The 16,734-nt window shown below is 40.4% G+C and overlaps 1 protein-coding gene across 2 annotated transcripts in view; it reads right to left on the reverse strand.

Moving 5' to 3' along the window:
* Positions 1-448: 448 nt before the first annotated feature.
* The window catches only part of USP6NL (USP6 N-terminal like), a 681,049-nt gene continuing 664,763 nt past the window's right edge, over positions 449-16,734 (reverse strand). The window contains exon 11 of one of the 2 annotated variants that reach the window (XM_042469870.1): positions 449-6,223. In XM_042469870.1, coding sequence (XP_042325804.1) covers positions 4,743-6,223 — 1,481 coding nt within the window. In that variant the 3' untranslated portion in view covers positions 449-4,742. The remainder of the gene's footprint in view (positions 6,224-16,734) is intronic. The other variant, XM_042469871.1, reaches the window with a different exon arrangement.

Below are 16,734 nucleotides of genomic sequence, written 5' to 3' on the forward strand. Positions count from 1 at the left end.
GAGGGGGGTCTACAATGATTCATTCATCCAGGCAGATCATACTTGTTGTTGCAATGCTGGAGAGACTGATGTCTATTGTCAGTGGTCCCACCATTTGCTAATATGGAATGCCACCACGAAACAGTAGCCTTCCTTCCTATATGCTAAAAAGTAGCTCTTGAAGATGACAGAAGAAAAATCCTCCAAGACACAGAAGTGACATGTGCTCACTGTATTAATACAGTTGAAGCTTGAAATCCTTCCATGTTATTCACACTTTTGCTCCAAAGCAGTAACCTTGATGATTTGATCTAGAGGCACAAGAGAGTGCTTCAAGTTGACAGTTCTTGGTCTGTTCTGGTTTGGAGAAAAGAGTACTTGGCTGGTTTTTGCATTCAGGTGGGCTTTGGCAGTCTACTAAAAATACCGGTATGAGATAGTCACACAGAACCCATAGACTTAATGATTGTTTTTAACATGTTAAAAATACAGGTCGCAACAAAATAGGAAAACACAATTTTTAAAAAAAACTGTCAAAGATGATTTAAGAAAAATAGCATGTATATATTTTATATATAAAAATCTACAGTATTTACTAACTCCAATACATAATTTTAAGAACAGCTGTCTTTCCGATGCTAGCATCCAGTAAATTGTACAGCTTATATTTTGTATTATATTTATTATGAATCACAAAGCCATAGTTTAAACCTTGGATTACATAACCACATTATTATATACATACATTTCTATGCGGCAGTTAATAAATCAGAATGAAAAGGTGAAAGACCAAGTACTGGTTGTCAGTTTAGAACTTGGGAGGGGGCGGGGGGAATTTGTGGCCTTCCAGATGTTGTTGGGCCACCATTCACATTGTTTCTGACCACACCATGATGGTTGTGGTTGATGGAATACAGCAACATCTAGAAGGCCAGAGGTTCACCACCTCTTGCTTCCTTCTTTCTCTGCAGAGCAGTATAAACTGTTATTTCACTGTGTTCTGCACGTAATTTTTAAAAAATCAGTTGCCAGGTTAATTAAAAATTACATCCGATTCAGTATATACACAAAACATCCACCTTGTTGGCCAAATGTTGCTTTTGTTTCATTTTTAAAAGACTCTGGTAGCTTTTCCCAACTTGGAATCCTCTAGATGTGTTGGGATTACAACTCCCCAAAGCTTACTTAAAGTTTTGGGGAGGTGTGGTCCAATATATCCCAAAGTCCTCAGGTTGGAAAAGGCTGGCTCAGTACCATAAAATTTCATGGTGCTGACTTTCCATGAGCATAGGCACTAAAACACATTGCTCAGAGCAAGACTGTGCAACTTTGTTACTTCCACAGCCAAATGAAACCCACCAACCATGCAAAGGGCTGGCTCAGAAGGTACTTGATTGACATCCAGGTTGCATCCAGCTGGATGGTTCTCAAGCTAAGCAAACTTGGTTTTGAGGTGGGAAATATATGTTCTGGGCTTCTAAGTCAAGGGTGGACAAACATGAGAGGCCAGGGGACTGCATTAGCCCCCTCGGGAGACCAAAGAGCCCCCCCATGCCTCTTAATGCCCTCTGGGGACTGAGAGGTCATTTTCATGTTTTTAGATACACATACCCCGGGCTTTTTAGGTCCAGGAGAGCCTTTCTTCAAAAAAGGAAGCAACCAGAAGCTTCCAGATTTACTACTACTACTTTTCTCAAAGGCCCTCCCTAGGCCTAAAATGGTGCCTGGGGTGGGTAGATGATGTGGCAAAAATGCCTCCAACATCCCCTAGAAAGCATTCAGGAGCATATCAGGGTTGTTCTAAATTACCCTTAAGTTACTCCTGCTCTAAGTTGTCATTATCAGTGAGCCATATATCTTTCCACAAACAGAGTGCCCAATGAAAGGTCACTTCCATTTACAACATGCAGCTTACCAATGTTTTACATATATACATTCCAACATTTTTAACTTGCAGCGGACCAGCATGTAGTCTGAGGATCTTGGTTCTAGGCTTTAGACCAAGCTACATAATGACTATGAGAAAAACAATGGCAAAACAGTGCCCTGACCCACACAAATGCAATGAATTTTGCACAACTGCCATTGAGAGATCAAAACTAAAAATGACACTGCAGAACATTTCCTGGATTGGATTCAGGTCTTGGTGGAGTTCTTGTGGTTTTGCAAATATCAGGGATCAGTTATGCAGCAACCTTACAGCTGAGAGAAGAGGACAGTGAATATGCCATGTTCCCTGGACATCTTGTTTTAAAAAAAAATAGACATGAGGCATATTAGTATATCCCTTGACTTTAAACATATGCAAACCACTTCCCTATTCAAAACTGTCCCATGATTTGAGGGGTAAAGAGATAACACAAACAACTGTTGTCTCTCTCTATCCCAGTGCTGTAACAGCTTAAGGTGAATGGTTTCAATCCAGAAAGTTATGGAAAGTTTAGATGCTTCATCCTCCAGCAGTGCTCTCCTGATATAACCCAACTGTGTGCAACCCCCTACATGCTTTTAATTTTAAAAATGCCATTGTGGTTCTCCTGGATCACATCTGCCTCTGCCTTTATAAATCTCAGCCTAGAGTAGAAGCCCATCTCAAATGAAAGCAAAGATTCAGAATCCTGAGCATTTCCACTGTAAAAGGAAAGGTTTCCCTTTCAGACACTTCTCATGCAGAATGATGTGCTCAGCCTGGAGTTCTGTGGCACAATGGACATGACTGCTCAGAATGACTTTCCTCACTCCCCTAAATCAAGGCAAGTGCAACTTTCCCCCCTTGGATATTTAGCCGAGCTGCCCTCTTCCAACTGTCCTTGCCCTAAACTACAAGATAAAAATAAGATAAAAAAGCAAACACCCCAAGGTTGCAGGCACTGATTACAGAGCAATGAATTTGTTGGCTTCCATTTTACAATGAGGGAGCACTTCAGCCTTAGACTTTATACCCACAATCATCTCTTAAGGGCCTAACGGTACAGCAGCACCAGCCAATCAAGGCCATAACTGCCTATTGCTCTCCAGAAAAATAAGATGCTCAAGCACATTAAAGTACCAGAAAAAAAAGCACATGAGGGACAGGAGGTGGGGAAGATGTCAGATAAACAGAATTACAGAGCAAAAGGACAGAACACAGAATACAATCCACCAAAGGCCTGATGAGGCTCCTGTCTTTAACAATGTAGCTTGCACAGGTACTGGCTAAGTGAAAGGAGGAATTAATTAATTGTCCTCAAAATAATTCTTAATTCTCAAAACAATTCTTAGTGGTCCAAAGGGCACCCCCAGTACAAGATGCAAAGGCACTCCAATGGTGCATGCAACATAGTGATAAAAAAAACCTTTGTTTCTCAGATATTTTTTTTTATGAAAGCATACAACACATACAACAGAATAACCAAAACTTTTCAAGGAATCAAACCTTCTTTTGTCAAGGATGAAACAAGATGCCTCTATGAGAATTACACTTGAAAGACTCTTTTTATCCTTCTGTTGCATGCAGTTATTGTCAACCTTTTGGGTATTTACAAAAAGACTTTACATGAAGCCACTGTCATCAAAAAGCAACTTGTTTAATAGATTGTGCACAGGCCTTTGTAGAGATGTTCAGAATGCATGTAGGGTGTAGGATAAGCACTGCCCCAGGCCACTCGCACTTGCCACACACATGCTAAGTTCATATTTGCACAAAGTTCTACATGCATAGTGTCCAGTTCATATCAACTGGAAACGTATGCTCTACAGACCAGAAAAATTGAGACATATCAATTGTATGGTTTGTGGCTCAATGTGAAGAGGCAATAATGCAACCCAACATGCAAGTGGCAGCAGGAATGGGATGCGCCAGCACGAACTCAGCCCTGCCACGTGCATGCTCTCTGTATGTGCCCTCAGTAAGCACTCATGGACAGATACATTAGCATTGCTAAGTGCTAAAAATGTCCATGCTGCTTTAACCACTCCTCTAACCTTACCCCATTAACATACATATGAGAGACTTTTAGAACAAAGACCACCACACTGCAGATCTGCCTTTGGCTACATGAATGTGGATGAGGGCTCAAATATCACTGGCACCCTAGATCCGTGCTACAATTCATAGGCAGTCCTGATTTTAGAAGCACCACATATAGGCTGCATCAGAATGCTTTCACTTTGGATGCTAAACCAGCTTCTTTCTAGCTGAGCAATAGGCAACAGCATCCTTGTATGGAGATTGCATTGGATAACTGGGAATTCTCATTCCTAGGTTGCTGAGGCAGTATATATAAAAGAATGCCAAGAGAAATCTCATCCTAAATGAATGGGATGTTTATAAATTAATTTAAAATAAAATAAAAATAAAATAATGAAGTACTTTGTGGACACAGTCCAAGAACACATACATTTCCATTTTAGACTATATAACTCTCTTGCCCCAAGGGGGCACATAATGAATTGTACTGTCAACTCAACAAGCAGCTTACAGAGGCATGGGACCTTACAGGATTTAGGCAAGGTCATTTCCCAAGTCAACTACTTAAAATGTAACAAACAACTGCCACAGTAGTTACAATGAACATATAAAGCTATTGCTATGTTTATGAGAATCCAATCTTTTTGTAGTATTCAAGGCTCGTTTGAGCTTTTGTCAACATTTAAGCACAGCTACAGAAAAGTGTCATCTGAATTGTTCCATATAAAGGAGTACTAATACTCTTGCGCTGGCAACAATCAACTCAACCTTGCACATTCTTCTCCTGGTCTTTCAGATGAGCAGACGTTATTTCTCACAGTAAGACTGATTCATGCATGGACAATCCGTCGGTTTGATGTCTGTAGTGGTGGGTGGGGCCTGAGGGCCTTGCATATTGATAGAGCGGTGAGCCAAGTTCTTCTGGAATTGGGGAAGTCCTGTATTTTATAGGACTATCCACAGAAATGGTGGGGAGGTTGTGGTCTTTAACAGGCATTGCTTGAAACAAGTTACCCAAATGGTTTTGGCTGCCATCTTGTCTCCATAATTGCCCATAAACATCCTGTCTATACAAATAAGCTGGATCTCGCCACTTTCTATTGTCTGGGAAATAATCTGCTGGAGGAATATCAAATCTGATGCCTGTCGTCGATTTAGGACTGCTTGCAGAACTGTTAACTGGGAGAACTTCTATTCGACTAGAAGGTTTCACAACAAGATTCTGGTGACTGACTGAATAATTTCTATGTGATTTATTAGGCAACATCTCTGTTGGAAAGTCAGAGATGTATGGTTGATGCATGGGGGAGTTGGTTCGATTCCCGAGATTATACTGTGTGGCTGTGAAACTGGAATGAACTATGGTGTTAACATGCTTTGGAGAGTTTCCATGGTAAACAGGTGGATTGCTGTAAGAAGGTGGAGGTTGTTTAATATTATGTCCAATGTCTGCCCCATCAGACTGCGAAGAAAATCTGGGGATTCTTGGTTGTGAGCTGAATGCATAACTGTTGGAAATTTTTGGTGGACTAGATGTTTTCTCTGCCAGCTTTGCTGAACTACTAGAGTAAGCTATGTTTCTTGGACTTTGCAGGATAGCCCTTTCAATTGCCTCATCTACCAAGTTGTTACTCTCTAGATCAGCACCAGGAACATTGTCATACTGTGATGCGTTCGACCCTCGCTTACCTTCGTCGACATCCAAGACTCTCATCTTTTGCTTTACATTAAAGGACTGTGCCTCACCACTAGGACTAGGAGGCGTTGCTGAACTGGTAAGATTTGCAGATCGGCTCTTGATCTCCATGGTGAGTTTTGTAGTTTTTTCAATAATTTTCATATCGGAAGGTTTAATCCACCTGGGCACAAATTCCTTTCCTGTGTTTAAAGTAGCATTGGAATTTTGGTTAGCAGATCCATTGTGATTCTGCTGGGAATGAGACTCTGACTGAACTTCATGTTTTTTTCTGTGGCTCTCGGGGTCATGCTTTGGCAATCCACTCCGCACATTTGCTGTTACAGGCTTTTGTTGTCTCAAAGAAGGCCTCTTCTCCAGAGAATTTTTCCTTCTTTGGTGGTTTGGTGAGTTTTCTTGTGCTCTCTCTAGAGCTGTTCTTGGGGAGCTTTCTTCACCTCTTTCTGAAGGCACTTTGTGTCCTGTTCTCTGGCTAGCCTGGATATTGTTCGACCCGCTCGTGCTACTCTGTCCATTGAGCAGATGAGTAAGATTCAGCATGGCAGGCTGAGATTCAGGTGGGAATTTCCCCAACTTCTTTGGAATTTCATCATCTTTACCTAGCAAGAGAAAAAAATAGGGTAAGCATCCAAAATATACAGAAATTAAATATATCACCACAAACACCTTACACAGTAAAGGATGCATGTTAATGGTTTATTTTCATTCGGAACACATGCCAATGCATAAACAGAAAAGCAAGAGTTGAGCTGGGGAGCTCAGAGCTGAACTCAAGTCTTAGAGGTCAGAGATTATGGCTGATTTAGTTTAATGCCCAGTACACACACACTTTGACAGTTACAGGAACGGCAGGTGGTCAGCAAGTGTGATATAAGAAGCACTCATTCAAGCATGCAAGAACTGTTTTAAGAATGCAAATCACATTTGGAAACTGTTTTTCCGATCCTGTATGGATTCAAATATGAGGACAAGATATTTTAAGTCAAGCAGGTATGTATGGCTGCAGCTGCTCAAGGTCACATTTAGAAGATTATTCAATCCTAAAACTGAGATTTAGGTGACTAGAAACTTGGGAGTGTTCAATGGCTGGCTGGCTGACTTTTTTTAGCCTGGTAAGAGTTTGTATGTCCACATCCCCTCCCTGTCAATATAGTATGATGAGCTGGATCATATTAGCACTGTTACACCAGTTACTGTTAGTGGAAAACTCCACTTTACTAGTTACACAATTTATAATATAGCAAGATTTTCAATACTAAGAGAGAGATCAGCTGAAAGTCACTGTGATATAACAAAGAGAAACGGGAGGAGTGTTTTTAAAAAATTAGATCCTGAATGGTTTTCATAGTCTTTCAATGTTCTTTGGCTAGGCGCAGGTGTGATGAGAGTTCATCTGGCTGCAACTGAACTCAGCACCTGCACCAGCACCTACACCTGTATCCCTGAGCAACTTCCCTGTGTCCTAACATCATAGTATCACCACACACAAAGGTTTACTCTGAAGGTTTAGACTCAGTGTGGTTTAGACTCAGAAGGCCTCTCACTGTGTCAAGCTACTGTTCTCCAAAGAAAATCTACTCTTGCAAATTATGTTGCCCTCAGTACTAACAAATTAATTCCATATTAACACAAGGAAGCTGAAACCCTAAGCTGACTGAGCAGTAGCTAGTTTTGCAGGGTCCTCTGAGACAAAGCAGGAACTTTTAAAAAAAAAGTTATGTGTTCATGATCCCTGGCTTAGACTGCTTTAAAAGGGAAATAGACCAAACCTCTGAGGATATAGGTACATCAATGGCCTGCAAGCATGATGGCTATAGAGGATCTTCATGTTCCGAAACAGTATGGCTATGAATACTAGTTGCCAGAGAGGCGAGAGTAAGAGAAAAAAGGACCTTATTGTTTTCAAACCTGATTATACCTCCCCACAGAAAAATCTCAGAACATGGGAAGCTGCCTGATGTATAGTCAACACTGCTGGTCACAAGAACATAAGAGGAACTTTGCAGGGTCAGATCAAAGGCATTCTGTTTCCATAGTGGTCAAACAGTTGCCCAGCCAAAGCCTGGAGGCAGGACATGGGGACAATAGCACCCTTCTATTTGTGTTCTGCACAACCAATGTACACAGGCAAACTGATTTTGGTCCTGGAGGGAACATAGATCCATCACAACCATTAACAAATGATAGCTCTATCATCCATAAATGTATCCAACTCCCTTACAAAATCTTCCATTAGGATTGCTAATTTCTATGTGACCAATTTATGCATTGTGGGGAGGAGTGTGGACTTTTACCCTTCTTGGCTTTCTCACCTTCTGCTTCAATCCTTGTTGTTCAATATTGTCCACAATGAAAAGTAGCACCTTTCCAGCAATTCAGACAGGAATTCTGCCCAACCCTACCTGAAGTTGCCCAAGGTTCAACCTGGGAGCTTCCCACACACCATGCACATGTGCGCCCTCTGAGCTCCAGTGGCCTTTTCTAGACGGCCACTCTTTAAAGCAGGGTGCTGAACTGAACAGCCCACTGATCTGTCCTCATGGGGCTCATGGTATGTTCTTATGTAAGTATTAATGTAGACCTCTTGCTCTGTATTGCATTTCACTGGGCACCTAAGTGTCTATATTGTGTATGTGAATGCAAAAGAGCACTGATACAGAGATATGCTTTTGGTGATTCGAAACAGCTTCTGTTTTAATCTGTTGGGGAAAAAACAGGCTTCTTTTTCAACTCCGTTCTTTAATAGCCCTTCACCCCTTGTATTCACAGCCACAAGTGTGCATCTGTATGCTTCCATCCCCAACCCTACCAGAACTTTTACTGGTTCTCCAGATTATCACTGCTCTTTCTAATTATCCCCTCTTTTAAAACATCTGGATTCAATGCATAGTTTCTCCAAGAAAAAAACAACAACTCTAAAATGGACTTAGGTTGATTAATAAGGCAGCTTTTATTCTTTTTAATTTGGCACACTTGTCTCTTAATTACCATTAAGCTTTCAAGACACCCAAGTGAGACTACTACAGACATTTTTATTGAATTCTTTGTTGCTTTGAAGATTACTCTCTGTAATCTCTCTTCCTCACATGTCAGAGAAAGAGAGAGTGCATTAGGCCTGGTGTGTATGGTTCAAAGCTGTTTAGATGTAGCAGGCTAACACCTGAATTTTGAGCATTTGAAGGGGGAAGGATGATGTCAGAATGACCCTACACTGCCATGCTAGTTCTCCAGTTGAGAGCCCCAGGTTACAAATGGAGAATTAAACAGAAATACTAACAGCCAAGTATTCCAAGGTCACAAGACTAAAGCCATGCACAAGCAGGGCTTGTGGGTTTCTAACAGATGTGCAAAATAATTGGACAGAGATTGCATAAGGAACAAAGGCAAAAGAATAGGACAAGGAATGAAAAGACCCATTGCTTTAGATTCTGATCATGTGGCCCCAGTATAGTATAAATGAACTTTCACCCCAGACTCAGATATCAAAGGAAGGACAAAATAACACGAAGTACATCATTTGCTTAGATCTACTAATTTTGTTCAGACTCCCAAATTTTAAAACAGCTATACAATCCAAAGAATGCTTGGGCCAGAATATATTAATGTACCTGCTTTTTCTGTTGAAACCCATAGCTGATTCTTTGCAGAATGACATCTGAAAAAGGACAGTTAAGAGGTTGTTTTTTTAAAGGGGGGGGGGGGGTTTATTAAACCCTTCTTCCATTTTTTTTTTAACATTCTCCAAGCAGAGGGGAGGGGTATGAAGAACAACTCATTGCCACATTTTCTGGCTGCCCACTGCTCCTGACATGATGTTGGTTTACATGGATCTTGCCCTGGAGTGAGATGTGAACATAACAATTAGGCCAAAATTTTACATGCCAACTCTTTCAGGTAATATTATGTGTGGCACTGTACATTTGACAGTGCCCTGCCTGCTCTTCAAGAGCTAAAAAGGGATGGCTTGGAATGAAATCCCCTTGAATTCAGTAGAGTTTCCTACCACAAAAATATGTTTATGATTATGGCATAAAGGCTGTGCGCTCCCATTATGTGTTTTGTGCAATATCAAGTGCCCAATTTGCTACCCTATAATTATGGCAGCATTGCTTTAAACACAAAAGAGAGCAACATATTATGCTTATAAGGTCTCTCTTTTTCTTCTTCTTTTTTCTTTATTAAAAAAACACAAAAAACAAGCCAGCTGGTTGCTTGAACTGCAGGGCTGGAGCTGAAACCTGGAGTGGAAGGAGCGCAAAGTGTGGTGGGAAAGAGCAGATCTGTTTTATTGATGTAGAATCAAGTTGGCAGCAAGAGTCCAATATTTTACACACAACCTAGCACATTCACCTTCCAATCACAGGGAACTAATATTGAACACTCCCCTTTAGAGGAATACACAGCTTAAAAATAGTTGTGCAAGCAGTTGCACCATCTCAGAGACTATGGAAGTGTATTCCCTAATGCAGCCAATTATACTGCAAGCAGCCCTCTCTCACACTTTTGTCTTAGTATGTGGGGAGCTATTTGAAACTTGTGAAGTGGGTAAGCTCAAGGCCTTGATGTATGTTGCACAGTCGGCTGTAGAACTGTGGGATAACACAATTATGCTAGTTATGTCATGCTAACTTTATACAGCATATGTTGAAACCCATGCCGGAAAAAGCCCTTGCACCCCCTGGAAGAAGTAATGGGGCTCTGTGCGTTGCAACGCGGGCACAAGCTCCATTATTTCTGATGGGGCTCCAGCATACACTGGATTTCCCTTACGTGGCAGCATCTGGAACAGATCCCCTGCATAAGAGAAGGACTGACTGTATAGGGCATTCCCAGGGCATTCTCAGTTCAAACGCAAGAATCACTGACACCTTGTGCAAGAAACATGCACACATGGTGTGTGAACAAGTTAGATGCATTAACATAACAACTGAAGCTTTTATAGAGGAAAAGTGGAAGTGGATTTGGGAAGAAGCTGCTTGACTGACCAGGTAGGTGTCTCACAGAAATCAGAGATCAGATCCATCATCACTCCAACCCAATTTCATGCCCAGAAGCTGTGTCTCCAAGAAAGCACTCTGCTCCAACTGCCAGTTACCCTGGGAAGGTGGAAGTGAAGGGAGGCAAGTTTGGCTTCCACCACTGGCTGAAGTAACAAGGGTTTGGGGAGGGATTGTCTTTCAGATATTATTTTAATACAGCCGTTCCCAATTAGGCATTTGCCAGATGTGTGGAACTATCACTCCCATCATTCCCAATACCACCAACCAAATGGCCATGCAGGGTTGGGGTGATGGGAGCTGAAATCCAACATTTCTGCAGTACACCAGGCTGAGACAGCTGCTCTAAGAGGGAAATAGTTTGGACAGAATCTTTAAAACAAATAAACTAGCTTTACATGTTCACCACTTTCTATAAGTGCGCATTATCATCACCACCACCACCTCCTTACCTAGTCACACTTGGAGGTTATTCTTTCTCATAAAAGGCAATCATGAGAGTAGACTGGTAAAACCCAGTTTCAAAGTATATTATTATCTGCCCTTGCCCCAGTCCAAAGCTCTTCCATACATAATACTCATTCATTACAATGATAATGGATAGGTCTGCATGCTTATATTTAGACATTGCCTTCAGAAATGTATAAAAATGTAAGCAGGGTGCCAAAAATACTACAGTACCATTAAAACAAGAAAGAATCTGAATTACCCAAGTCAACACATTGCCCTGGGCAAAAGTTTACATGCCCATCAACCATGCCTGTTAATAAATAAAAGCAATCCTTGTTCAAACCACAAAGAACAAGAAAGAAAACTGTGAACAAGGTTGGGGCAAAATACCAGGAGACACTTGGGGGATAGTAGCGAACAGGAAGGCCACGATATCGGGTGCTGGCAAGAAAGAGGAAAAATAAATTTGTTATCATCTTCATAAAACCTCTCACAATCTCATCTGAACTGCTCCACAATCCCAGTTTAAGCCAAGCATGCAGAGACAGCCAAAGCAATCAACCAACGTAAAAGGGGGGCTTGCAACTGTAATTCTAGTGGCAAGGATGGTGGAGATAACCAAGAAAAAGTACATGTCCGGATAACACAACATACTAATACATGGAACTGACTGTACCGTGATGGTTTTAAAGAATGAAAAAGAGCCCTTGCTGAAGTATACCAAAGATACAAACGACAGCTGTGGTAGATACAGAAAACCCAGAGCAGGGGTAGGCAATCTTTTTGAGCCGGGGGCCGGGTTGCTGTCCCTCAGACAACTGGGAGGCTGAAGCCAAAAAATAAATAACTAAATAATTTTTAAAAAATGTAAATAAATAAATAAACCGGGACAAATGTAGGACAACATTTTCAAATGGTGGACACTTTTTTAAAAAAAGTGGAGGACACGCAAAAAAATTTGCTGATTTTTTAAAAAATGTTAATATAAATGCATGTTTCTGAGGCATCTATAGACAATTGCCCCCCTTGCCCCTACATGCGAGAGGCCAAAGGCCCCGGCGGCAATCGGCGGCAGGACCGGGCTGGAGCCGGTTCCAAGGCCTTGCCGGGCCGCAGGTTGCCTACCCTTGACCCAGAGTGTGTCTTGGGTTGAAATAAACTCAGCATACCAAAGAACAGTGCTAGTTGTATTACCAATGGTGGATTTTAAAGACTGAGGGATACACCACTGTGAAGTACACCATCCACATAGGACAAAAAGAGAAGCATTAAAGAAGGACCTTGGAAAATGGCCTTTCAGTCTGCAACTAAAAAAAAAATCTCACCAACCAGCAGAATCACTGGGAGTTTTAGTCCACCAAACCATTCAACAAGGTGGAATGCCACTTTCCAAGCCATTTATTGATAACACAGCTTTCCCTTGTATTTGTTGTTCTGGAGGAAGACACTAAAAATGTCTTAACTGTAGGCTTCCTATGTCCCACTGTATTAATAAATTGGAGAAGGCATGATAGATTGGCTCATTCAGGAAATCTAGAGCTACAGGTATCCCCAACAAATGAAAGCCTAGCCTCATTTCATGGCCTCCAACTGCAGCATGAAAAAGAGCTCGATTTGTAGCATGTCCAGATACTATTTTCAGTATGGATCTGCTCTCAATGGTGTTTGTTTCTCCTAACATTCTTCACCTCACAGTGGTTCAGTTCCAATTCTTATCTTCTTAGGACAGTCTTTATGGTGGAGGAATAGGTACCTATCTCTCTTTCCTCTTAGCTATAAACTGTGGGTTCTTCACACAAAAATATATAGGAATGCCAGATTCATGCAATGTCTTCCTCCATGACATACTCTGAGGAGGAATGATACTGAAAATTGAGTTCTCATGCTGCTACGTGGAGTTTCTCAATCAAATGCTGTTTGGAGACTGTGTAGAAAGGGGAAACAGATAGCAATGCCCACTTGATCCTTCAGTCTTTCCTTTGCACATAGTATCTGAACATGATATGGGAAGCAGGAATTATTCTTGCCATCTGTTGGTTCTGTTGGCTCAGCCAAAGTTAAGCAGTCCCACTAATTTAAATGAAAGATATTTACACATTTGCTTATATAATCAATGAAAATATGATAGAAGAGTTTAACTTTTACTGAATTTTATCCTCTGAGTTTCAGTTTTTCTTCTTTGAGCATCTCATATTTTTGCAAGGTCTTTTTTAGGGGCAATAATATCCCTTGCTTCTTGAGTGTGCTTTTCAGCTCACAGTTGCTTATAAATTACAAAATGTGTTCTTTTTTTCAGCATCCCAAGCTCTCTCACAGACATGCACAAAAAGGATTCAACCCCAGATTAAATGGACCTAGTTTGAAGAAGTATGTATGTATGTATGTTCTAATTCCTACCAATGGCATTTTAGAAAAATTCTATTGTGACTTCTGCCATTCTGCAGGAATAGGATTTCCCTTTACTTAGTTCAACTATTAAAGTTACCATATTTTAAGAAGTTTGTTTAGCAAAGACAGGAAAACAGAAGCTGTTATGATTTGTTTTTAGGCAGAAGAAAGGTTAAATTCAAATGGGAAAAAGAAATGTTACTGATTTATTCTTGATCTTTGTCACCACCCAGTGGAAATTAATCACAACTGCAAAGCTTTCCAGGTTAATTGTTCCAAGATGCTTTGACATCCAGTTGCTGCTGTGAACCAAAAGCAACATGCAACTAGAATGAACCATTTTCTGTACACACTTTGGTAAACAGCTTATTTCAGAACTAGACTATGTTATGTCATGATGCAGTGTCAGGAAAACTGGACAGTAAAAATGACACCATATTTGCAGCTTGTCTTCCAATCCATATTTTTCTCCCACTTCTATATCTAAGAACTGTCCTGAACCAAGACCTGAACAATGGGCAGGTAAAAAGCACAAGATGGAGCCAAAACAGGATGTTATTTTAAGGCATGCATTTGGTGAACCTAACTTCTTTTAAGTCCATTTAACAACTAGCATAACATTCAGTTATGTAATGAGAACATGGCTTATTACTATCCTTTACTGCCATCAATGATGAGTAGGAAAACAATTAAAATGATCATGGAATGAAAAATGCAGGCTGATTAGATAATGGGAGGAAAGGAGAGAACAGATGTGTGGATGATGCTTTCAGCAGTTATATCCAGGTGCTCAGGCTAACATCTGGTTGAGATGGGAAACAGGAGTATTTCACCAACCTCACAGAAGGACCAAAATATCAGGAAAAGCTATACCCATCCCACCAGTCCCTGTTGAAAGACCTTACTTCATTTTTTCTAATCCCTTCCTATCTCATTTTCCTTTTGTGCTGTGCTTTTGTAGATTGAAAATCTGCAGGCAGGAACTTTCTCTTTTAACTTAAATATATAGGTTGATCCATGAGCATCCTTGGGCTGATGAATTGGATAAAAATGCTAAAATTAAGCAAAATGAATAAATAGCTTTCCTCATCAGGATAATAAAAGGAACATAAAAATATTGATTTTCCAATACTTCAAGAGAATGTCTGTATATGTTTACTTCAGAAACTCCTTAATATTAAAACAAAAGTGTCTGAAGACAGAAATCTGCACATTTACTTATTCCTGGGCTACTGAAATACACACATACACACACACACGCCAGCCCTCTAGCGCAGACAAGGAATTTCAAGCTATGCCAGACTTTACCGAGTCTTAGTGGCTAGTCAGAGTAGTCACAAGGACAACAAGAAACAGTGCTTACATCTATACAGATGCAAGGAAACAAACTCAATGACACAGGCTATACAGCAAAAATAACACAGACAGGCATGCTGCCAGAGGGAAACAAAGATTCCATATCAACCTCAAACTTCATCACATTTAGATGCACGTGAAAAATCAGTGGGAAGAAAAACATCAACAAGAAAACATATCAGAGAGTTAGTCTGTTAATGTACTCAAGTGCAAAATGGTGGGAGGGAGAAAAACATGTACGTGTGGGTTCTCCAAACGTATAAGTGGAAAATCCCATATTCATCTGGAAGGGAAAAAAAGAAAGTGAAAAAAAAGAAAGTGGAAAAAAAATTATGCTGAACTAATTCTATTGTATTGTACTGGTTCCCTTAAAAACATAACAGCCTGTTAGAGAAAGAAAATGGACAGGTATTAGTCAGAGAAGACTTATGAGAAAGGAAAACAGAAAGTTAACAACCAAACTCTAAACTTGTTGAAAATACCAAAAGGTGACGTGACCTACTGAAAGAGAGAAGAGAAGTGAGAACACAATAAAGCCTGCTTTCTGCATATGAAGTTTGACATAATGATCCTGCCACAATTGTAAGGTAAGGCCATATTTTTTTTTAAAAAAAAAATTCATTTTCATTTTCAGTTTTTTTTAAAGCTGATCTTGTTTTAGCTTTGCACTTTAGTCCCCCATTGTAAGAAAGACAGCAAATAAATGGAATGAATGAATAAATAAATAAATCTCATGCATACATGGAATATCCTTCTAGGCTGGGAGGCCTACCTTCTTCTCTCTGTGATAAGACAAACTCAAAAGGAACTGAACACCTTTTATCCCAACAAGCATTTGGGTTCTCTGGTTCATATTCTTTACCTTATTGTCCTGCCATGTGACTTATTAATATCTATTGGTTTGGTGTTTTACATGGCCATATGAGGCTTTATGAATAAAATTTATAAATTAGGCTACAACCCTGCCTGAAATTAGAAAGGCAGGGCATTTGAAATGATGAAAGGCAGAACATGAGAAAAGAACAGTAGTCGCCCTTGACCTAACCAAAGGCTCATCTGGTCTTGCATGCTCTTTCCCCCATAAACTGACCAAACTTCCACAAGTACAACATGAAACCAATAGCTATTTTTGTTGTTCCTTCCCTGGCAGTTCAGTCAATCTTGAACCAAACCAGAATGCAGATAAAAAGCTTATTATTATTATTATTATTATTATTATTATTATTATTATTATTATTATTATTATTATTATTATTATTATTATTTCAATTTCATACATCTTGCATTTCACCCAATATAGGGACTCAAGGCAACAACACCTTTTGTGACTTATAGTTATGAAGGAGATGGTGCATATATGTATAACAAGCAATATCTTCTGCTTAAAATGCTTTACACTAGGGGTAGGCAAAGAGCAGCCTGTGGCCCACGGGTCCATTTTTGTGGGGGGCCCCAGGAGCCCTAAAATGTCCAGAAATGATCTGCAAGGGGTGGAGACAGCATTCCCACGTGTCTTAAGCCTGCTGGATTTCCTAGAATCCAAATGAAATTTTGTGAAATTTTTAAAGAACTTTTTTTGCCTCAAAACACTCTAGCATGCCCTCTAGGGATACATGAAAGCCCCAAAAGATGGCCCCATCTCCCACAGATGGTTTTCATGGAGGGGATTATTACTGGATCACTTGGAGGGCTAATGTTGTCCACCCCTGCTTCATACCCATTTAAGTACTAAAAATTCAGAAGGGGGATGGAGGGGAAGAGTGGCAGAAGAGAATAAGCAGTTTGTGAAAAACATCACAAAAGCCCTAAATTCTAGGAGGTTCTTAGGCCACTGATCTGCACAAGATAGCTGGACAACCACAACAGGTGATTAAAGAATGCTGGGAATGGAGAGGAAAAAACCCATTGGGAAGCCTCCT

This window comes from Sceloporus undulatus, chromosome 5 (genome assembly GCF_019175285.1).
Source record: "Sceloporus undulatus isolate JIND9_A2432 ecotype Alabama chromosome 5, SceUnd_v1.1, whole genome shotgun sequence".
NCBI lineage: Eukaryota > Metazoa > Chordata > Lepidosauria > Squamata > Phrynosomatidae > Sceloporus > Sceloporus undulatus.